We start from the raw sequence: 24,348 nt of genomic DNA, 5'->3' as shown, positions 1-24,348 counted from the left end.
CACTAAATTTTCTTGGTTGTGTTTGTAATTTTAGAAAATTATTATTAATTTATAATATTTATATGATCATTGATTTATATTATAATAATATTCGTATATGTTTGTTTTCATCATATTTGTCATATACACATTCCGATTTTATATTATAAACTTGAGAAGCTTCAACTATAAAAAAAAAAAAAAAAAAAAAAAGTTCAGCAGGAGTGCTAAATTTGTGATTTAAGAAGAAGATAGCTTCCCATCCCTCTATGGCCACCCAATAGAAGTATTATCTATTGCCAAATGAGAGGTCCAAATATTCTTCCAATTCACCAATAATCTAGTGTTGCACCACTTACCTCAACCATGTGTACCCCCACCAATGAAATCAAACATCTATACCTTCAACACTTTCCTGATTGTATATGGATGACTCTTATGATGCACCCCGCCGCAGCAAATCAAGAATTGTTTAAAAATTTGCCTCCTCCAATGATACACCATGAGATAATTGATAAACATTGAACACTAGAAGCACACATTCAAGTGTGAGATTTTATCTTCAAACAAATGGCAAAGCCTCTGCAAATCGAAGTCCACAATCCGAATGGAAAATACAGAGTTATCAGCACCAAACCGATGCCGGGAACCCGATGGATCAATCTCCTGATCGAACAAAATTGTCGTCTGGAAGTAATTTCCTTTGCCAAGAACCATGACAGTTCATTCGAACTTCGTTTTTCGGAACCTCGAATCGATTCCTGCATTGATTCTTGTCTGTTTCTTGACTTTCTGTGTGACAGATATGCACACAGAAGAAAACCATATTGTCTGTTGAAGACATCCTTGCTTTGATCGGTGACAAATGTGATGGAGTTATTGGACAGGTTGATAGTCGATACACACATGTCGAATTTTGGGAGCCAAAGCTTCCATTTTTTCCCCTGTTTGTGTGTGATTTAGTACATTTTGATGAGTGTCTTTTGCAGTTAACTGAGGACTGGGGGGAGACACTATTTTCAGCATTGAGCAGAGCAGGAGGAAAAGCATTTAGCAACATGGCTGTGGGATACAACAATGTTGATGTGAATGCTGCCACTAAATATGGTGTTGCTGTTGGAAACACACCTGTAAGTTATATTTAGATTTTGTTTTGCTTGTTTGATTCGAGTGTGTGACTTCTTGTATAAATATATGCTTGTTGACTGGTTATCAGTGTGAACATTTCATTCGGCATGAGCGAAAATTTGTTCTTCTGTGAGAGAATACAAAAGGGTAGTCGACGTATTCGTCATTTTAATGGGGGTGTTTTACTTAGGGAGTGCTGACGGAGACTACAGCTGAGTTAGCTGCTTCACTTTCATTAGCTGCTGCAAGAAGAATTGTTGAGGCAGATGAGTACATGAGGGCCGGATTATACGAGGGATGGCTTCCTCATCTGTATGATATTTAATCAACTTTTAGTGCTTCTTGGCCAAAGCAGCAATGTAATTTGGACATTTTGCTATAAAGTTTTGTAGGAAATTTACTCAAAGGACAGACAGTTGGAGTTATTGGAGCCGGTCGCATAGGATCTGCGTATGCTAGAATGATGGTAATTATTCAGCAAATTTGTGTCTTGTTTAACTGATCTGAAGTTCTAATGGTGCTGCATCAAACTGATTATCTATAATAGGTTGAAGGCTTTAAAATGAACCTGATTTACTATGACCTCTACCAAGCCACTCGTCTTGAAAAGTTCATCACAGGCACGCGCTCATCAATGCTAGTGATGCAGTTACTTACAGTCCTATTCATTACCAGATACTTATTTACCTTGAAATTGCAGCTTATGGGAACTTCTTGAAAGCCAATGGTGAAGAGCCTGTAACTTGGAAAAGGGCGACGTCGATGGACGAGGTTCTTCGAGAGGCTGATGTGGTTCGCAAGTTTTATTTCATTTTTCAGTAGATGTTCACTGGGACTTCGGTTGTTAAACTTCTGTGATTCAACATTCGATATTTTGCAGATAAGTCTGCATCCGATCCTTGATAAAACAACCTATCATTTAGTCAATAAAGAAAGGCTTTCAAAGATGAAGAAGGTAATATAACATATGTTACTTGAACTGATAAAATACCATAGCCTGTAGTGAACATAGAAATTTTGTAGGGCGCGGCGCATATTACATGAAATTTGATTATTTTTTCACTCGTCATGATTTCTATAGCCTCGTACTTGTGCATCTTTATGTAGGAAGCGATATTAATAAACTGCAGCAGGGGGCCTGTGATAGATGAGGTAGCTCTAGTGGAGCACTTGAAAGCAAATCCTATGTTTCGAGTTGGTCTTGATGTGTTTGAGGTGATCGCATATTTATTCCTACATCTTCCGAAACCTTACAGCACTACGATAAAACGACTAATCTTGGATAAAAACAATGTGTTTTCTATATACTTGTTTTTGTTTCTTTAATAGGATGAGCCATACATGAAACCGGGGCTCGCAGAAATGAAGAATGCAGTTATTGTTCCTCACATAGCCTCTGCTTCCAAGGTAACATTTTTCTTCGCTTTCCCCCCCTACTGAAACCTTTGTCAATCACTGCTTAAGTTTACACTCATACGTGCAGTGGACTCGCGAAGGAATGGCTACACTGGCGGCTCTAAACGTTCTGGTACCGCATACATGAATCAAACTACACAGCCAGCCATTATCAAGGCCTAAAATTTTATTTAGCAATCTTTTTTCTTGGTTCACATTACAGGGAAAAATAAAAGGATATCCCGTTTGGTCGAATCCCAACAGCGTGGAGGTGTTTCTTGACGAGAAATCGCCCCCGCCTGCTGCATGCCCGAGCATTGTCAATTCAAAAGCTATAGGTAAATTATCAGCCATTGAAGCACACTATAATTCTTTCTTGATGGTCTTTCTTTTCCTAACCATGGCTTCGTTAACTCGTCGCAGGTTTACCGGTTTCAAAGCTGTAAACATTGATATGCAGCCTGCAAGAATACTATGTATCTTATACAAAGCACATTATAAACATGGAGGAAACTCCAAGTTTTTACTGTACTACAGCAAACCCTTGTGTTCTTTTGAATCAGATAGTTTATGGTCTCTTGCTTTTGATTATAATATTTAATCATCACATATTGCATTTTATTTCACAAATCAAAACAGTAAGCATTCTTTGCAGTAAAAAAGGAAAAAGAAAAAAAAAAAAAAAAGACATGGCTATTTTTTCATGTTGAAAAAGAAATAGTGGTAGTCACAAGGCTAAGGAACGCAGCAGCACGCAACAACTTTTTTCGAGTTTAGTTCGATCTTGTGCGGCTTGAATTGACACACCAATTCAATCAGCCCACTCGCGACTCACTCGTGTTTAAGTTTTGGTGGAAATCGATCTCACCAAGTCAAGCAAACCAACAAAATATAGTGATGGGAAAAGCCTATCAAGTTGCTACCTAGAATAATTTTGAGAGGGGCCTAAAAAAATATTTATTACTTGACAAAGCATTGATTCAATTTGTGAACTCGAGACTTTTTTTTTTTTTTTTTTTTTAATTTGTTTTAAAATTCTGTTTTTTTTTTAAGGAAAAGAGGTTGAGAGGGGTTGATGACTTGATGGGGCGATCACATTCACACCTACCGTCCTCCTTTGGTTTGGTCTCAGGTTTAAAATTTTATGCAATTTAATTTAATTTAATTGTGGTGGAAGCAAAAAGTAAAAGTAAGAAAATATATTAAAAGAAAAGGAGATGAATTGCTTTCACGTTCGATTCTCGTTGATTACATGTAGATTTCTCAATTTATTATTTAGGTACATTTAAATTTTTTTTGTAATTTTTTCGATTGTATCTCAAACATTACTTTAATAACCTCACATATTTTAAGTTGATAATAATAATAATAATATAAAAATATATATATATATATATTTAAAGAATCAAAGTTTTTAAACAGATGGATACGAATAAAAGATTACGATAAAATAGAAGGAAATATATATGAAATGGTAAAGATTTAACGATAATATTTTGAATAAAGAAAGTTTCCTATCATATTTGAAAGTTGTTTTTCAAATCGTTTCCTACTGAAACTAGAAACGCGCTTTATACTTGGCCGAAAAGTCGTGTTGCCATAGGAAACCGGCTGGCGTCTCTCTTTTTTTCTTCTATAAATACAGACGGAAAGTTTCCGATATTTCGATTAAATTAAATCAAAATCTCCCATTAGGTTTTCTTTTGCGATTAGGGTTTATAGCTTTGAAATTCGAAACAATCATGTCTTCCGCTGACGCATCGAAGAAGATGATCGTGCTGAAGAGTTCTGAGGGGGACACGTTTGAGTTGGAGGAGTTGGTGGCGAGGGAATCGCAAACCATCAGGCATATGATTGAAGACGACTGCGCCGACGCCGTCATCCCTCTGCCCAACGTCACCTCCAAGATTTTGGCGAAGGTGATCGAGTACTGCAAGCGCCACGTGCAAACTGAATCCAAGGCCGAATCTGATAGCGTCCCGGTGGCCGCGGACAGTTTGCCCGACGCGGAATTGAACAAGTTTGACAAGGAGTTTGTGCAAGTTGATCAGGGGACCCTGTTTGATCTCATATTGGTAATCCCAATCTCTCTCTCTGTCTGTGTATGTGATTGATTTTACACTCTTTGGTTTTCAAACCCTTTGCCCTTTTCGTCTTTTGTCATCTTTTTGTTTGATTTACAATTGCGCCGACTCATGATTGTTTATACTTTATAGGACATGCTGATATCTTTAATATTAATTTATTATGTATGCACTGCTAGTGTTTGTGTGTAGCCGGTTGGAATCAGTGTATTTGATATTGAATGTGTGGAATCGTGATTTCTCTGAAGTTTTGTGGTTTGGGGCGATTGATGTGTTTGGCCTTGATATCGAATACCCCTTGTCCATGTTTCTTGTGTTGTATTGAATTTTCAACCAGATAAGAAAATTTTATATATATTCCTTGACAAGATCTTGAAAGTTGTGGCAAATTGTAGTATGGAAGAGATTGATTCTTGAAAAATTGTTGGAGATATTTCTTTTGACCTTATCGCTTGTATTTTAACAATCAACTTTTTCGCACCTTTACTAATGTGGAAAGGCTTGTGAGTTATGTGGCATTGTTCTAATTCATTAAGTAGGCATGTTGTTTGCTTCTGAAGGTAGATTACTCATTTGATTGCTAGAATATCTTGGTGCTTACCTGTTTGTTATTTCGATCATCTTTATTTCAGGCTGCAAACTACTTGAACGTCAAGGGCCTGCTTGATCTCACGTGCCAGACGGTTGCTGATATGATCAAAGGGAAGACCCCGGAGGAAATTCGCTCGCTGTTCAACATTGTAAACGACTTCACCCCTGAGGAGGAGGAGGAAGTTCGCAAGGAAAATGCATGGGCATTCGAGTGACTTCTGCTTTTTGATATTCGTAATTTTGCTAGTCTTTTTCTTTTGAAGCCTTTACTAGTCCTTTTTCAAGTATCGACTCAAGTAAATATGTGGGATTCTCCTTGTTAGTCTTGGGATTATATTTAGTAGTCTTTTTCTTTTGAGGCCTTTGGCCCTTTACTAGTCCTTTCTTAAGAGTTATTGACTCAAGTAAATATTGTGGGTTTATGTTATTTGACATCTCTTTTTAGTTTAATTGGTTATTCTGTTTTGAATGCTCTCATATTAACAAGGTTTTTTCAATTCTCATACCTTTCAAAATCTTTCCACGATTTTTTATTTTTAAAAAATCCCGAAACGTTTGTAACATACTTATCGTATATATTAAATAATCTTACTTTTAATACATTAACGTTTTCCAATATAAAAAAAAAATTATAATATTGCAACAAACAATGAATGAATTAATGTTGTATAGTTTATGTGACATTAAGGTCTCGAGTGTCAACTCAAAAAAATAAAAATAAACATTAAATGAATTACTCGTGATTGAATAAGATATGATGATGCCAAATTTATATAGAATATATATTCAGATGTACTGGATCTTGCTCCGAGTGCATTGTTTACTAATACTAGTTGAGGAAGATATTAATGATAATTGATTCGAGCAAATTGAGAAGGGTGTAATTTTGATTAAACGTTGGACCTCGAATAAACATAAAGTTCAGGTTTATTCATAAAGCTTGAGAGACATAATATATTGTGATACATGAAAGATAATACTCGCTTATCAGAGAACTTATCGCCATGATTCATGTATTTTGTTTTTTTATATATATTGGCTTGTATATGTGCCAAGAGGGAGAATGTAAGAAAATATGACACATAATTAAAAACGAGATATATACGATGACGGAAGCGGTGACGATCGATGCCGCCATACTTGAACACTGTGCATATGACGTCTCACATTCAGAAAAGTGAGACACGCAACGCACACTTAGTTTGAATCTCGTGCTCCCGAACTCATTGATGGTATGAGAATTTGCCTATAAATACCGAGGCTCTTGAGGTCCCTAAATACAACACAAATACACCATCTGCGAAAGAGTTGGATTGTTTAGAAGGCTTCAACTGGAGAGGAAAGCAGCACACTTACAAATTATTCGATGGCTAGAGGTAACGCTCGATCTTGTTTTCGCATATTATTTATCATGTTCATATATTGAATAAACATGATTATTGAGAAAACTCTAACATTTGGTAAACTTATTTATCTTTAATGATAATGATAATAATAATACTAATATTAATAATAATAAATGTATGAGTAGTTTTATATAATTGAATTTGGCGTTGATGTCACATTGACAAATCAAAATTTACTAATATCGATGTCGAATTTTATATATAGCATAGATATAGTAAATAATGTTCAAATCAATTTGAAAATTTTTACTTGATTATTTTAAACCACCTAATCTCGACCGATGGCACCATATTATTAAATTTAGGTGAACCATTGTTGTCTCCGGTTTAAATAACATCCATACATATAGAAAGTTATAAATCCCAAAAATATTTCAACTTTACCATTTACTAAATAATATAGCATGTAACTTACCAAAATAATAATAATAATAATATAGCACGTAAATAAATTTTTTTCCTTAGAAAAAGACACGTTTGTGACTATTAAACTCAATATTTCGTTTAATTTAAAATTTAAACAATGAAGGGAATATAAATCATGGCCAACATGTAAATAATTTTAAGATTGCAAAATGATAATTATTAAAAAAAAGACATAATATAGAATTAGCAAACAATTGGCCACTTACCCTACCAACCCCTTTCATCTTTCGATCGATCACCGCTTGCCAACTTATAGTAGTTCCCCTCCCCCTACACTGAAGAACGGTGGTGGGTTTTGTTTGAACATGGCGTCTAAGTTGTGGGCGACCAGAGCTGCTTCGTACCTTAGGATCTCTGTTTCCAACAGAGGTTTTGCCACTGGTACGTTTGTTCATATTTTGTTCTTGTTTTTGCTGGTTTCTGGATCTGTCTTTTCGGCAGTGTGAATCTTATTCATGGGTTCTATTCAAGACAGCACCTTTTGATCTGTGATTCTTGGTTTTGAAGATCTGATCCGTCGGATAGGAGTTCATGGCTGGTTTTGTTTTAGTTATGAATGTATGAGTGTGTGTCTGTGTAATTGTCTTGTTCTTTGTGCATTTTTTAATGGACGAATATTTTAAGGAATTATGTTGACGTTCTTGAGAACGATAAATGGTTGTGGAATTTTATCTGGTTTTTGGACATGTCATTGTGTTTTGAAAGTGATCTGCCTCAAAAAGGAAGGAATTTGCTGTTATCGACTCATCCTTTACATATTTGAGACAATTATTACACTGCTATCACATTTGTGTCCGGTTTTGATGTGTTTGAATGCCAAAACTGAGTATATTGGCCAATTCGAAATGGTAAACCAAACAGAGTGGTATGATTTGGAGTATGCTGTGGAACCGACAATTGCTCGTTATGGAAATCGCTTCAACTTCTTCGGAATTATAAATTTCTTGGTCCAATATTTCAGATTTGTCTCAAGCGGCGCTTGTATGTTAGCTTTTTCCAAATAGCCTCAATCTGCGATGTATGTGAAAAAACACTGACTTGACTCGGTATTAGTCCATGACAATGAAAGTTGATTGTTTGGTAGCATCGACTGCCGATATAGTCCTTTGTTGTTGGTCACGTAGTAAATGAATTGAAGCAATATAAAGTGACACTTGAGCTGATAGTTTTGGTATAGTGGCAAGTACTAGTTTCTTATGAGAAAATGTATTTTAAACTGAATGAAGTATGGTAGAATCGGTTTACAAACATGTTCTGTTCATTCATGAAGGCTAATATTGGAAATATATTAACTTACCTTGATCTGGATATATCTTATTAGATCCATCATTTCGTGAAATTTGTCAAGGTTTTGTACTTGTGATATCTATCATCGAGATCTCTTTTTTGACTCCTGCAGTCATCAAGGACCTAAAGTATGCCGATTCTCATGAATGGGTGAAAGTGGAAGGCAATTCTGCTACCATAGGCATTACCGATCATGCCCAAGATCACTTGGGTGATGTTGTATATGTCGAACTACCTGAGACAGGTGCTGAAGTGAAGCAAGGTGCGAGTTTTGGTGCAGTTGAAAGCGTCAAAGCAACTAGCGACATCAACTCTCCTATTTCAGGGAAAGTGGTTGAAGTTAACACAGAGCTTAATGATTCTCCTGGTCTGGTGAGTGTTTCTGCTATCAAACTGCGATTTTATCCTTTTCACCAATTGCCATGTGGTGGCGGTTACACTTTCTTCAGTAATTTCTTTTTCTTTTCGTCATTTTTTTACACCGTAATATATGTCCAATGCTTCAACTTGTGATATTATGGGAGAGTGAGAAAAAGGAGACAGTAGAAGAAATTCATAGGATGAGAAATCCTGAAAAAAAAATAAAAATAACAACAGCAGAAATAATATTAACAAAATAGGGGCGACTAAGAAGCAAGATGCCTTTATAGAGTTAGCACTGACCTTATCATGCTGGCATTATTGCTTGCTTGCGTTTGAGTTTGCTTTGAAGTACCTGACAGACCAAAATAAATCATTTATGCATTTGGTTGCTATGGCTCTAGTGAATCAACATTGATACTGCAGCAAAGTTACCTAATCAGATTGTATCCCAGACAATATGATACTGTAATTGATATCCTGTGTTTTTTATTGTTTTTCTTTCTATCATTTTGGTACCACCTCGGATGATGCTTATTCCGCAGAAAGGCGTTATTTCAGTGCTACGATCTACAGACTCAAGAATATTACAAGTTAAAACCACTCAATTTTCATAATTATTTCAAGTTTCAATAATTTGTTTCCAAATAATTATTACCAATCAAGTCAAAAATTAATTTGGCACTTCCTATTCAATGCCTTCTGTTCTTTTCATGTCAGTTATTTAGTTGCCTTTGTTATCTTGTAAAGAGGTTTAGTCGGCTAGAATTCATTGCACAAAAGCCGTTTGAATAGATGAGTTTGGCACTTAAAGGCTACTTATTCAGGCCGAGTGACAGTGCCAAAAGACTTCTTTTTGTTATATGGTTTCGTCTTCATAGTTTTGAGTTCATGTTTTCATAGTTGGATCAAATTGTTTTATTTCGTAGAATATAACTGTTGGTGGAGATTTATTGTAGGTAAGTTAGAGAATCGTAATCTTAATGTGCTGCTCAAGAGTCAAGACCTTTATCTTAGCTCTATTCTGATTGATGCCGATAAATCTACACTTGATTATGTTGCACTCTTTTGGAAACAAAACGATACCATTATTGTGCTTGTCCCCTTTATTATTCTCACTAACTGTGTTGAATTCTGCATTAAGATCAACGCTAGCCCGTATGAGAAAGGATGGATCATAAAGGTAGAGATAAGCAAAGCCGATGAAGTGAACAACCTAATGGGCCATGATCATTACACCAAGTTTTGTGAAGAAGAAGATGCCAAACACTGATGGAGGAGATGTCCTGTGATTCATTGGATTAATAATCTATTTTTTCAAAAAATAGCAATGAAGAGCTCGAGGCTGAAGGAGTTTTGTGAAGCTCCGTTTTCTTTTTCATTTTACTTGTTTGGCAAAAGACACATTGAAGTTCTTTGGGACGTTTTAATTGAGTTCAAGAATAAATTTTCTTGTGGCTAATCCTATTATTTGACCAAAGGTTTCATAAAGATTCTCTAGTAGTATATTTATGTTTAAATTATAATAAGCGCGAGGTGGACTATACACATATGCCAACGTAGATGCCTTAGTACTTATGTTTATTATGTCAAAGAAAATGAGAGATTTTTAGGCCATCTTTAATCACAAACATTATTTTGGTGCAAGTTCTGCACTAAAATAGTGTAATTTTTGCATCAAACAATATATCCATCTCCAATTCATTTACATCAAATCTTACACCAAAAGGAATATTATCGGAATATTCTCTTTATTTTACATATATTATTCTAATTTGCTATTTGTCACCCAATTTACATTTTTATTTTAATTATTTAGTATTTATTTAAATAAATATTAAATTTAATTAATAATTAAATATTTATTGATAAAATTAATGAATTATTATATTAAATATTTTTGTTCTAATATTTAATTTTTAAAACAATAAATTAAATATTAAATTATTTTTCAAGAAAATAAAATTTAATAATTAAAAATTAATAAAAAAAAAAGTGGGCTGCGCCAAATTTGGTGCAGCCCATTTTCCTGCGCCATATTTGGCGCAGGACGTTGGACTTCAATCCTGCACCAAAATGGTGCAAATGGTGCAGCGTTGGAGATGTTCTTAAGGTTCAAATCGTTTTGTCAAAGTTAATGTTGGAGTTTATGTTTAATATGTCAAAGAAAATGAGAGATTTTTGAAGTTCAAATTGTTTTATCAAATTTAACGTTGGAGTTTCATTTTGTACGCAGAAATTTGAAGGCTTGAATAAACTTAAATTGGATTTTTCTCGACTTAGAGCAAGAGATTTACACTAACCGTTACTAAAGCAAAAGTAAACTTTTCACCAACTAACTAGTTGATTGGTTTATAATTTATCAAATATGACGAAAAATTATAATAAACATCATTTCCAATTTAAAAAATAAAATAAACCGGAGTTGTCAAATTTTAGTTTACTATCTATTTGATAAAAAGATTGATCTGAATCTTGAATCCGAATTCCAATTATAACAAACATTGTTCTGGAGTTTCGAAAGTTGGAACTATTATAGAAGATGACGAAAATATAGGTAGAAAAACAGAAAAAACCTTCACTTATTGCGGTATGTTCGATTTTTTTTTTAAAAAAAAAAAGAAAAAGAAAAAGGACAATCCATCCCAAATTCCAATCCAGAGAATTTTAATTTAATTTACCTATGTACCCCAAAAGAAGAATAATAATAACAATAGCATAGGACAATGATAAAAGATGTAGGACCCGACAGCTCTCTTTTACGATAATTAATGACACCTAATAAAGTATTCGTTAGTGCTCAAAGATAAGTATGCAGGTTGTTTTCCATTTTACTATTACTTTATTCACAAATTATAATGTTTTTTTCTTGAAGTTCACAAATTATTATGTTAGGTAATCCTCTTGTTATGAATAAAATATTTTAAATTTATACATTTAGTTAAGGCAATGAAGTTCGACACTAATTTTTTTTATAAAAAAATATTTAAATTAAATAGTAAACAAAATAAGAATGTATAATCAATTAATATCGTATCTTTCTAGTCAAACAATGCGTTATGTGCATGCATATATTTATTCAAATCTATGCTTTTCTTAACTGATATTTCTCATAATTATAATTAAACTCGAGACTTCATTTCAAAAATTTAAACTATGTTTATTTTATTTGGTATAGTATGTCTTAAGTCGCACACAATTTAAAAGTTAGGAATTATTATGACAAACTTGATAATTTGAATCTTTTATGTGATACATAAGAAAAAAAAAACAGAAATCTTGAGGTAATTTGCATTTACCCCGGGTATATTTTATGGTTTTACTTATCTTGCATGTTATAATTTTTATATTTGACAATGAAGACAAATCTTATAATTTTTATATTTGACAATGAAGACAAATATTGATTTTGATGTTGGGAACACATAAGGTGTTATCGATCGGGTTTGCAGCGAGTAAATCGTCATATTTAAGACAATAACTTAAAAATCAAGAAATTACGAATTCATTTGTAAAGGTTATCGAATTCACGATCATAATTGAATATTATATTTATTTATCTGCGCTATCAATTCGAAAAATTTATTTGATATAATAAAAGGTAGGGGTGCAAATAACCGAATCGAGCCGAATAATAGTGATGCCCCGGTAAGCCAGGGGTGCAGGGCCACGAATGCCCCGGAGTGGCAGGGCCGTATTAAGGCAGGCCAGGAGCCTCAGGAGCCCGGAAAACCAGGTCTGCAGGACTTAGATAAGGCCCGTGTTTTAGGGGCATGATCCCCACGATTATCATAAACCCGAGCTTTTCGGGTTCATCGTACGTGACAGGCAAACGTGGGCAACTACCACACCCACGATCCAGATCGTGGCCACTACCCTGGAATTGCGGAGTGACACTCTCACTCCAAGGCCTATAAATACCTGGTCACAGATATTTGTAGAGGTATGTTCATCTAAACTTCCAAAGCACTATACTCATTTCTTTGAAAGCCCACTCTATTTCTAAGTTTAACTTAAGCATCGGAGTGGCCCCGTCGGAAACCCCTCCGACGCCCCACTAACGTGCTTTTTATTCCCTTCCTTGGTGTGCAGATCATCTTGATTAAGGAAGGACAGCTCATATATTACCTCCATTAGCCCGATCACCACGTCAGGCCCACTTCACTACCCTGATAGCCCGGGCCCTGGTTTTACAAAACCATCATCATTGGCGCCGTCTGTGGGAAAGCTTGTTCTATAGACGTAGATATGACTTTTCATGATCAAACATCACCTGGAGACCACCAGCCAGGACGGAATATTACCATTCCCGTGGAGCAGTTCGAATCATATGTCCAAGATGTGATACGAAAGTCGTTGATAGCTGCAAAGCAGCCACAATCAAATGACATAACAGTGGAGGAAGAAGGGAATCAGGGTAATCCAAACCCTACTGCCCAGGTTCGAGAAGGAGAAGAAGAAGAAAGCTCTTGGATGCACTCAATACAGCCGTTCATGGCGGATGAGTTGCATGAACTCAGGAGGAAGGTACAGAAGTTGGAGGAGGGGGGGTTCCAAAATGGCTTGCCCTATCAAAATTTCGGGTTGCCCTTTTTCACAGGAGGTGATAGAGGAACCCTTGCCACTGAATTACAAGTCGGCAAAAATCCGGGAGTACGATGGGAGCACAGACCCAGAGGAGCACCTGGCTCGGTTTGAAAATGTAGCCATGTTACATTGCTATGGAGATAAGATTAAATGCAAAGTCTTCCTAACCACTTTGGTGGATTCTGCCCAAAGATGGTTTGAGAAGTTGGAGCCCCAGAGTGTTCAATCCTTTGCAGAATTCAAGCAAGTGTTTTTGCAACACTTCGGCAGTAGCAAGAGGTATAGGAAAACTGCCTATAGCCTCTTTGAAGCAAAGCAGTCAGGAGAGGAGTCTCTACGAACCTATATCAAAAGGTTTAACAAAATTGCTTTGGAGGTCCCGACTTGTGCCCAGGAGACCAAGATCACGGCTTTCACTCAAGGTCTTCGGGAAGGGGAATTTTTCAAATCACTAGTGAAAAAAGCACCCCGGACCTTCGAAGATTTGCTGGCTCGGGCTGAAAAATACATTAACATGGAGGAAGCTCAGAGGCAGAAAAAAGAGGTGGCCCGGCGGGAGGGAGGCTGGGAACAAGGAAGAAGTAGAGAGAACCATGATCACATGGGGCGATTGTCCCGGTATGCTCCGCACCGAGGGACCCGAGATAAGGCTGTTCATATGTGTGAAGAAAGGGTGGACACGCAGGCCCCTGTTTCTAAGGAGAAGCTCTGGAAGTACTGCGCACTTCATCAAGAGTGCACTCATGACACCAGTGAGTGCCGAACTCTGCAGCAAAGACACCAACTGCCTTATGTTAGAGATGGTAGGCCGGTCCCAAAAAAGCCCCGAAGCGTGCCTTGGCTTCGGGGGTCACAGACATCGATTCCTCCCCAGGATGCCACCAGCTCTCGGGAAAAAGGGAAACAAGAAATGGATCATGCAAAAAAAGACAAAACATCTGGAGACGGGCCAGCCAAAGGTATCATTAACATGATATCGGGAGGATCTACGGACGGAGATTCCAACTGGGCTAGGAAGGCCTGGAGTCAGAGGGAAAGTTTAGGGGTGGAGGAAGGAAGGCAGGGTGCGGGGCCAATCATCACATTTGGACCCCAAGACCTGGAGGGAGTAAACTTACCATATAATGACGCCTTGTTTATACAAGCGCGGATCGCCAATTATGATGTTCGAAGGGTGTTCGTTGACTCGGGAAGCTCAGTAAATGTCCTTTTTCAAGAAGCATTCGAGCAGATGGATTTGCAGGGTTATGAGTTGAGTCCGGTAAAAACCGCCTTGTATGGTTTTGCCGGGCACACCGTCCAACCCCAAGGGGAAATGTTGCTGCCCATCACCTTGGGATCAGGAGATGAGAAGAGGACGGTCATGACAAGATTCACATTAGTGGAAGCACCTTCTTCCTATAATGTCATCTTGGGTAGGCCGGCTATGAACTCTTTCAAAGCCGTAGCCTCAGCTTACCATCAAAAGATCAAATTCCCAGTGGGAGATAAGGTCAGAGAAGTCCGAGGAGATCAGCCTTCCTCTCGAAAATGCTATGCCGAGACAGTGAAGATAGATTACAAGAGGGCAAGACAGAATGGAAAGGAGGGGGCCAAGAGGGGGAAAGAGGGAGAGGAAGGAGCCACCTCTTCTGGGTCACTAAGTATGACCATTTCTGGCTCCTCTATGGCCTTCCTCTTCCGCGTCAAAGGAGAGGAGGGACCGGCAGCAGAAGGAGCCTGATCATTCGTCACCCCTACCTCCACAGATGGAACTGGCAAGGGAACAACAGAAGGTGAAGGAGCGGAGACCTCGGGGGTGACAACGGCAGTGACAGCCTCCTGACCTAGGGCTTGTTGAGCCTTGCGTTCCTCCGCTAGTTGAAGGATTCGGGTCTTTCTAGCTGCCTCTGCAGCCCTGGCTTCTTTTTTTTCCCAGGCAGCTGCCTTCTCGGCTGCCCGTTTCTGAGCAAAGGCCTGCTTCATCAGTCGAGATTTTTTCTTCTTAGGTGGGGCTGGGGATGCTGCGCAAAAATGATAGAAATCGGTACATTAGAAACAGCATGTAAGAGAAGCAAATACATGGTAACAGTAAAGCATACTAGAGACTGGGGCCGAGTCATCATATTCATCAATAATCCGGTCAACCGGATCAGTTACCCGGGCACCCAGCCCGTAGTCATTCAAACTTTTTTCCTCCAGGAGAGGGGCTGAAGGAAACTTTTGGTTTTCCACTAGCTCTTGGGATCGGAGGTAGGGTTCCTCCAACTTATAATTTTTAGGGAGCTCGGGCTGAAGAGGAAGGGCTGTCAAGAATTGGGTAGGTCTGGTTCGGGCACCAGGGAGTTGAATATAAAAGAATCTTTCTTTCCATCCCTTCCAAGAGAAAGGGGTATCATCTAGAAACCAGGCATTCTGCCGGGCATTCAAAGAGAAAGTCATCTCAGTGAAACGACAGGCATAATAGTAGTGAAAGATGAGAGGGGTGATGGCTAAGTTGTTCGCTTTGAAAAGAACGTAAGTGGCAGCCATCATACGGAAGGCATTGGGATGAAATTGGTTCAAGGGAACCTTGTAAAAAGAACCAATTTTGTAATAAAAGGTATGAATAGGGAAACGAAGCCCATTCCTGAGCTGTTCCCTAAAGAAGGTATAGAACCCCTCGGGCGACCGGTCAGCCCGGCCTAGGGGCCCCGGAATGAGAATAGAGTACGCAGGAGGAATGTTACCCATAACCCTAACTTCCTCTATGGATTCCGGGCGTAGGGTACTGGTAAAGTGGGAGAACCAGGGACCTTCGGGGTTTGGTTTGGGCAAAGGTAGGAGAGGCCCAGAGTCGGAGATTTTAGCCTTACCCTTGTCCTTAGAAGGCCCGATTTTAGCCTTCTTCGGACGAGATGAGAAGGGGGCTACTGTGGATTGGACATGGGAGGTAACAGGAGTGGGAAAATCGTGGCGTAAGGCCTCGGATTCTATATCAGAGGAGCCACGAACGTGGGCACCGGAGGTTGAAGATGTGGAATTTGACATGTTCAAGGGACAAGAAAACTTTAAGGTAAGATAGACAGAAAACTTACAGAAGAAAGCAAGCTTGCTACGCGGAGTCGCCGGAGCCAGAGAAGCTTAGAAGCAGGGAAGGAATACGTGAACAGGGAAAGTAAAGAAAAAGTGAAGAAAGGGGTTTAGTATTTATAGGCGAAGAGCTTTAATTCTGGCCGTAGATGAAAAGATGATCGAAGGGTAAGAATGACCTTGGAAAGTTGAACCGGGCAGCGTAATGACGACGCGGGCAGTCGAAAGGACAGGTAACATCCTCTGACACCTGCCCGTCTTTTCAAATTCTAGGGTTAACGTCAGCCCTATAACTTTTGGACATTAATGGGGGATATCCCAGGAAGGCCGTGGTAGCAAGGCCTTGAATAGCCAGGGGCAGGGCTGTAAGTCAGGACAGCAAGTAAGACTCTAGCCCGACTATTTTTGGGATGAGTAGTGATGCCCCGGGGGGCAGGGACATAAAGAGTCAGGGATTACAGGATTGTATTAAAGCAATGGTGGCGGGACTGTAAGTTAGGACAGCGAGTAAGACTCTAGCCCGACTATTTTTGGGATGAGTAGTGATGCCCCGGTAAGCCAGGGGTGCAGGGCCACGAATGCCACGGAGTGGCAGGGCCGTATTAAGGCAGGCCAGGAGCCTCAGGAGCCCGGGAAACCAGGTTTGCAGGACTTAGATAAGGCCCGTATTTTAGGGGCATGATCCCCACGATTATCATAAACCCGAGCTTTTTCGAGTTCATCGTACGTGACAGGCAAACGTGGGCAACTACCGCACCCACGATCCAGATCGTGGCCACTACCCTGGAATTGCGGAGTGACACTCTCACTCCAAGGCCTATAAATACCTGGCCACAGATATTTGTAGAGGTATGTTCATCTAAACTTCCAAAGCACTATACTCATTTCTCTAAAAAGCCCACTCTATTTCTAAGTCTAACTTAAGCATCGGAGTGGCCCCGCCGGAAATCCCTCCGGCGCGCCACTAACGTGCTTTTTATTCCCTTCCTTGGTGTGCAGATCATCTTGATTAAGGAATGACAGCTCATATATTACCTCCATTAGCCTGGTCACCACGTCAGGCCCACTTCACTACCCTGATAGCCCGGGCCCTGGTTTTACAAATAGTAAAATTTTAAAGTTCGAATTCGGCTCGATAAGAGTATATTCGAGTTCGAACTCGATTCGAAGCTCAATAATTTCAAATATTTTGGTTCGAGTTCGGCTCGAAATATTCGAACCTGTTCGTGAACTATTGCTCGGATATTATAGTTCGAAAATGTTCGAAATATATATATTTATTATATAATTATATTATATTAATTAAATATTAAGGCTCGCGAACTATTCGTGAACTATCGAACACAATAATTTTGGCTCGAGCTCGGCTCGTTTGAACATGTTCGAATTCGATAAGTTCAAATACGAATCAAATATTTATCGAGCGAACTCGTAAAGATCACGAACCAACTCAACTCGATTCGTTTGCAGTCATGGCAAAGAGAGGGATGTTTTGAAAAAAAAGAGATGTAGCCGTTGAGTATAGGTTGTGATAGGCCCTACTTTCCACACAACAAAGATTATTAGCTCTCACATGGTTTCGCTGTCTTTTAATTTACCCCAAACTTTTCTACTTTATTCCCAAACTACCCCTCCCCTTTATCCACATCCCATTTCTCCTGCTCTATTTAGTTCCACACTCGCTGCCATTTCGATGATTATCCATGTGTTCACCCCGGAACCTGAGAATTTCGTGCATTCGAGTCTGGAAAAAGGAAGAGATTAACTTACCCAAATTCCCTTCTTTTTTTTTTTGGTGTAGGAGAGTGAGAAATTAGGATGACGAAGGAAGTGGGCGAAGAAGGGCATGTGCAAAGGAAGGATTACGTGGACCCGCCGCCGGCGCCGCTGCTTGACACGGCGGAGCTGAGGCTCTGGTCCTTTTACAGGGCACTCATCGCGGAGTTCATCGCCACCACTCTCTTCCTCTACGTCACGGTTGCTACCGTGATAGGCCACAAGAAGCTCAACGCCGCCGACCAATGCGACGGCGTTGGGATTCTTGGGATTGCCTGGGCATTCGGTGGCATGATCTTCATCCTCGTCTACTGCACCGCCGGAATATCGGGTAAATCCTGCTTGCAATTCTTTCAAGATCCCAGCTTTAATTAAAATTTTTAGTACTCTGCTGTTTTTAATCCAGGTGGTCATATTAATCCGGCGGTGACGTTCGGGCTTTTGCTGGCGAGAAAGGTGTCGTTGATCAGAGCCGTGGCCTACATGGTGGCGCAGTGTTTAGGCGCCATTTGTGGTGTCGGGCTAGTGAAAGCCTTTATGAAGAGCTACTATAACAGACTCGGCGGCGGAGCTAACTTTGTCGCGCATGGCTACAACACGGGAACTGCTCTGGGTGCAGAGATAATCGGCACATTCCTTCTTGTTTACACTGTTTTCTCCGCCACCGACCCCAAAAGAAGTGCCCGTGATTCCCACGTCCCCGTAAAATCAAGAAACAGTTCAATTTCAATCTTTTTTTTCAAAATCAAGATTAAAGAATGGATTTTTAATAAACATATTTTGATCATGGTGTAGGTTTTGGCTCCTCTCCCCATTGGATTTGCAGTTTTCATGGTCCATTTGGCCACCATCCCCATCACCGGAACCGGCATCAACCCAGCAAGAAGCTTAGGCGCCGCCGTCATTTACAACAAGAAGCAAATATGGGATGACCAGGTGAATCTTTCTTCTCACAAAACAGAATTAATCACCTTTTTTTTTAATTTGACCACTGTTGAGTTTTCATGCATGTGTAAATAATAATCTTGAAAATGGATCGATGCAGTGGATTTTCTGGGTTGGACCATTCTTGGGAGCGCTAGCGGCAGCAGTATACCACCAATATATCCTTAGAGCCGCCGCCATTAAAGCTTTGGGATCCTTCAGGAGCAACCCCACCAACTGATCATCGTCGGCTTTGAATTATATATGAATTGGGATCGATCTGTTCTTGTAATTGCCTTCTGCGTTTTGTAATGTGTTCATCTGTTAATTAAATTAATCGTCATGAGTTGTTTATTTTACTCTTTTTTTTTTCTTGGGGTGATAATATCGCTGCTTTTAAGAGTCGCTTTTCTTAATCTTCACGCTTCTATTATCAATTAACCCTTTGTTTAGATTCCATTACAAAATTTTACAGTTCTCTTCTCATCATGAGACCGACCGGTTTAATTTATTGTTCACTTCTGGTTCGAGAATGGAATTATCATGTGATGATGATTAGTTTAAAGCTTGACTTAATTTTGAGTCTAGACTCTAGAAGGACGATATACATATATAGATGATTTAAACCACATGAAAAAATATATAAATTTGACCCTCCTATCCAAGAGACTTATTTCTAGTTCCACCTTCTAGTTGGAGGAGTAGTTGAGCATTTGATCAGAGGTCGAGTCATGCTAACACTTTCTTGGACTAGTCTTTTGCATAGAGCTTTCTTAGTGCGGTTTACTCGACTAGCGTAGTTTGTAGGCAATAGCGTTCGTTTGGGGATTTACCTATGGCACACCGAAAGGTAACAGCTGCAGATTCTCATCTGATAAAAAAAAAACTAACTAGATTGCTCTCTCAAGGGCTGCCGAATTGGTGGAGTAGTTTAATGTTAGCTCAATGGTTAGGAGTTCGATTTTCCCTACCAACATCTTTTCAGACGAGCCTGTTGCACAGAGTTTGTCGGTATGATTTACCCGCCTAACGTGGTTTGCAAACTATTATGTTAGATCGAAAGTTCTCTCAACGCACACATAAAAACAGAGGATACGAGTTCTCACGTTATTTAAATTAAAAAAAACCTAACTAGGTTCTTTGACACAAGAATTAAGCATGAAGTATATTTCCTTTAACCCAAGTCTAGTTATTATTATTATTATTATTATTATTATTATTATTTTCCTTTTAATTTTCTCAATGTAAAATAAAGCTGAGACGTACATTCCCTGAAAAATATTGGTGGGGGAGCGAATTGCTTGCCCACTTTTGACTAAATTCCAAAGAATGAAGAAAGCAAATCGAAAGGAGAGGAATTGGGGGAGTGGAAGTGGGAGTGTTTACCAATGTTCATGTGATACTGCCTCTGTATGTGCTGACTTCCACGAGGGATGTTTTCCCAATGCGTGATTCTTTGCTCATTAAGCTCTCATCTACAATTATGCCAAAATAAAGGCATATATTCTATATGTTTTTAATACTACTTGAACCCGACTCATTTAAATAAAAAACATTTGGATTCGGCACAGCCGCATATATAAGGGCATTATATCGGAACCGGCTAGGCTTGGCTTCTCAATCCACATGCATGGTAGACACCGAATATAATTAAGACAACTAGTTTAGACATTTAGGTTTTGTTTGTATTTGTATTTTACGAATGTTTTTAGTGTTTTATAACTGAAAAAATTTTAAGTATGTGTTTCGATAAAATTTTTGTAAAATGATTTTGAAAAAATATTTTTTAAAAAGTGTTCTCCAATTATTGTTTTTAAAGAACACTTTGAAATGTGTTTTTAGATATTTTTAGAATGAAATTATGGAAGACATAGATGAACAACATTAATTTTAAAATGTTAATATGTTTTTATAGGATAGTTGTTCAAACACATATTTATTCTTAAAATAACTTTTAAAACATTTTATAAAAAGTTTTTTAAAATACTTTTATAAAAACGTTTAATAAGGACATGTCCAAGCAGAACTTTTATTATTTTTTAAATGTATGTATAATAAGCTCGAAACCAAATTTTTATATGAAATGTTTACTATATTCAATAGATTATTTATACTTCTTTTGGGATCAAATTCGTGTAGTTTTTTTTTAAAGTGTATTTTATGTATGTTAGCATGTTGGGCTTATGTTAATGGGCTTGAATATGTTGGGGCTTCGGGAATTGAATGGGCAGAACATCCCTTGGCCACAAAAGTGACCTGTGGCCTGTGGGTGTGTGTCTTCTATGTGCACGTTGAAAGAAAGCAGATTAGAGAGTCAAAATTGCATTAATCATGCGGGACTTGATGGTTCAAATTCAATGCTTTAATTAATATGAGAAATGGTATAATTAATTAGTGCTCTAATTGCAAATCATATATTCTATTTCATATTGTATATATAAGTCCCATTTAAATAATTAAATATCATTGAACCACTCATAATATAAAGAGAATACACAATTATATATGAGATTGACCAGAAAACTACATATATTTTTAATAGTTATTAATTGAGTATATAACCCATGATATCCTCCGTAAAAAATATACTCATTTTTTTTAAAAAAACAAATATTTCATAGAAATTTATGGCCACTCTATATTTGAAGTAGTTAAAACAAGAAAACGAATTATAAAACGTTGGGGTGTAGAATATTAAACGATTGGGAAGTTAACTAAAATGTCAAGCGAAGAGGTTTTCAAATTCCAACTCTATAGTCACATTGCCATTAATATAGTTGAAATTTAGAGAAAACAAATCTAAACAAGATTACATCAAAAATTCGAATACCAGTAATCACAAATCTATATTCATGAGATGGATTGACCTGATATATATATCTTGAGTACATAAAATTAATAATTTTTATGTATAAGTTAGTCTGAATAAGAGATTTGTCTCAAAAAATTGAGTCATCAAATGGTCTCGTGTGATTTTTTTGTTCGAATATATATACATGTATGTATGTATGTATGTATGTATGTATGTATGTATGTATGTATGTTTTATTTAGAGGCTACGTACTACAAGTAACCATCAACTTTAATGGTTTCCTCCAAAATTCCAAAGTTTGAACATTAAAAACAATAACGATCCACAAATTAGATCGCACGGTCATAATTAAAGATCTTGATATTATATAGTTAGTACTTAATTGTTTGTTAATATCTTTGAATTCATTGCATATAATGCCCTCCCCAAGAAATTAAAACAACGTAACTTCGTACGCAATCGGAATATAGATTAGGGCGACACAAAACGCCACTTTTTTCTTCCATTTTATTTGGTCAATTCAATTGAAGGGAAAATTTTTTTTGTAAACAAATGTAATTTTTAGACTTCTAAAACAAATAACCACTCAAAAATATATTTTTTAAATTTTTTAGTACACCAGATGAACCTGTACGTACTATATATATATATATATATATATTATATATATATATATATATATATATATATATATATATTTCACATTTATCGACTTATTAAAAGTTCAATTTTTGGTTGAATCCATATTGCAATTTCCTCACGGGAAGAGTATTCTAACATTACCGGAGATATACATCATCACTCTTTTTCTCTTTCAAACTTTATAATCCTCGCCTAATCTATACATATATATGTGTGGACTCGGCGCATACGTGATCTAATCTATATTTATTTTACGTGTTATTATGTAATTACAAGCAAACAAGAATGAGAATCGAGTAAGGTTGCGTTTGGAGTTTGGACGAAATCTATGAATTTCAAGTATATTCAAATGTATTTTTTATGTTTTGAAAAAATAAGATTATAAACTTTAAATTCACTGTTTTCTGATGTTTATATTGTATTTTACGTTAATTAAAATGTATTTAAAGTTCAACCAATAATATTAAAATTCATTATAGTTTATATAACTAATGTCTAAATAAGTAAGATGTGTATATAAGATTCGATTTATTGTTTTATTGTTAACAATAAAAACAAAATACACTAATTTGAAATCGTTCCAACTTCCAATCGCTACATAAAATAATTTTGTCAGGATAACGATATTTTAAGAAAGTTTTGGATCGAAATGATTTATCGCGACGATATGTTTTATCGTGACGAATATCATGTTCAAAAATTTTAAATTTATCTCCCCGGATATTTATCCCGTCTGAGTATCCCCTCATTGATACAATATTAGGGTTTCTTCTTGGAATGAATGAGAGTAATGGCTTGTTATATATCATTATCATGATACATAGTTTTTTAGAAGTAAATTCCCCAGTCGTCTTCCAATAAATGAAAAGAACCATTATCACTATTACCTAAAATATAAAAAGTGTTTTAAAAAAAAAAGAAAAAGTTTGAGGTAATAATGGTTGGTCGGCTCAATAATTGTGTGCATTGTATTAGCAATGGCGCCTAAGATTAATAGATTGAATTCATTTTTAGTTAGGAAAGGGGATTGCTAAAATTGAGCCACTATTAAAGAGAATGAATTTGAACCAACTGGTTTTGAACTTAACTAAATCCAAAAAAGCTAGCTCAAGGGAACATCGGACACAACTAGCTAGAAATGAAATGATTGGAGCGTGTAGATAACTATATATAATAATAAGGCAGTCCAATATATAACGGTGAAACTTATGGAATTTGACTTTGATTTCATGTTAAAGATAATGGATTTAGACCTAACTCAACCTAAAAAACTAGCTCAATTGAAAATAATTGTCCTTGTCTATCTATATATACAACTCGAAGAAATTTATTTAACTGATGTAAGATACAACCAACAAATCAACAGTCTCAAATTCAGAACTTTTTTTCAAACTTAAAATCTTGATGTCAGATGAACTACAAGTCATCATCTAGATTTTATTCATTCTATATGAATGAGAACAATGGAGGTAGTTTTGATTTTTTGTTTTTCGATTTTGGGACGAGATATCTACCTACCACTAGAGGTCTCGAATTCGAAATTTTTAGTGGAGCAATATTTTAAAATTATTTAGTTTAATTTGAGCCTATTTAAAAATAATAATAATTACAATTATTTTTTTTTTAAAAAAAGTATGTATATGAAGCGTCTGTTTTTTGAACCTGTTAATTAATTACTACATTTTCTACCTTTGTCAACATAAAGAAATCTGAGGGTCCTAGTTCAAATATAGACATGCATCTTTATGGGTTAGGTAAGTAAATTTATAATAATCGGATTTCGGATATTAATTTTTTTCCCACATACACCTATTAATATATTTAAAAGAAAAGAATTAGTCTGATTGAAAAACTTACAAAGCTAAGTGTTGGATTATCAAAAAGGTAACACATTTTATTT

The 24,348-nt window shown here is 37.0% G+C and overlaps 5 protein-coding genes across 5 annotated transcripts; all 5 read left to right on the top strand.

Moving 5' to 3' along the window:
• Positions 1 to 358: 358 nt before the first annotated feature.
• Positions 359 to 3,103, top strand: LOC140890115 (glycerate dehydrogenase). The gene is made up of 13 exons (XM_073297873.1): positions 359 to 672; positions 783 to 866; positions 969 to 1,109; positions 1,298 to 1,419; positions 1,492 to 1,573; positions 1,655 to 1,727; positions 1,808 to 1,899; positions 1,988 to 2,062; positions 2,215 to 2,322; positions 2,437 to 2,514; positions 2,591 to 2,635; positions 2,726 to 2,840; positions 2,926 to 3,103. The coding sequence occupies exons 1-13, from the start codon at positions 550 to 552 to the stop codon at positions 2,946 to 2,948; spliced, it is 1,161 nt and encodes a 386-aa protein (XP_073153974.1). The 5' UTR covers positions 359 to 549; the 3' UTR covers positions 2,949 to 3,103.
• Positions 3,104 to 4,176: 1,073 nt separating this feature from the next.
• LOC140887147 (SKP1-like protein 1A) lies at positions 4,177 to 5,642 on the top strand. Its single transcript, XM_073294213.1, has 2 exons — positions 4,177 to 4,577; positions 5,219 to 5,642. The coding sequence occupies exons 1-2, from the start codon at positions 4,245 to 4,247 to the stop codon at positions 5,390 to 5,392; spliced, it is 507 nt and encodes a 168-aa protein (XP_073150314.1). The 5' UTR covers positions 4,177 to 4,244; the 3' UTR covers positions 5,393 to 5,642.
• A 1,560-nt stretch (positions 5,643 to 7,202) lies between these two features.
• LOC140891818 (glycine cleavage system H protein 2, mitochondrial) lies at positions 7,203 to 10,126 on the top strand. The gene is made up of 3 exons (XM_073300470.1): positions 7,203 to 7,390; positions 8,409 to 8,668; positions 9,801 to 10,126. Exons 1-3 carry the CDS (start codon positions 7,315 to 7,317, stop codon positions 9,927 to 9,929), a joined length of 465 nt encoding a protein of 154 aa, XP_073156571.1. The 5' UTR covers positions 7,203 to 7,314; the 3' UTR covers positions 9,930 to 10,126.
• A 2,778-nt stretch (positions 10,127 to 12,904) lies between these two features.
• On the top strand, positions 12,905 to 14,966 carry LOC140888535 (uncharacterized). The gene is made up of 2 exons (XM_073296226.1): positions 12,905 to 13,183; positions 13,257 to 14,966. The coding sequence occupies exons 1-2, from the start codon at positions 12,905 to 12,907 to the stop codon at positions 14,964 to 14,966; spliced, it is 1,989 nt and encodes a 662-aa protein (XP_073152327.1).
• Positions 14,967 to 17,906: 2,940 nt separating this feature from the next.
• On the top strand, positions 17,907 to 19,353 carry LOC140886082 (probable aquaporin PIP2-8). Its single transcript, XM_073292584.1, has 4 exons — positions 17,907 to 18,401; positions 18,477 to 18,772; positions 18,866 to 19,006; positions 19,116 to 19,353. Exons 1-4 carry the CDS (start codon positions 18,113 to 18,115, stop codon positions 19,233 to 19,235), a joined length of 846 nt encoding a protein of 281 aa, XP_073148685.1. The 5' UTR covers positions 17,907 to 18,112; the 3' UTR covers positions 19,236 to 19,353.
• Positions 19,354 to 24,348: the final 4,995 nt, after the last annotated feature.

Source organism: Henckelia pumila, chromosome 3 (assembly GCF_033568475.1).
Source record: "Henckelia pumila isolate YLH828 chromosome 3, ASM3356847v2, whole genome shotgun sequence".
NCBI lineage: Eukaryota > Viridiplantae > Streptophyta > Magnoliopsida > Lamiales > Gesneriaceae > Henckelia > Henckelia pumila.
The sequence above is the reverse complement of the archived record's forward strand: the minus strand, read 5'-3'. Positions and strand labels throughout refer to the sequence as shown.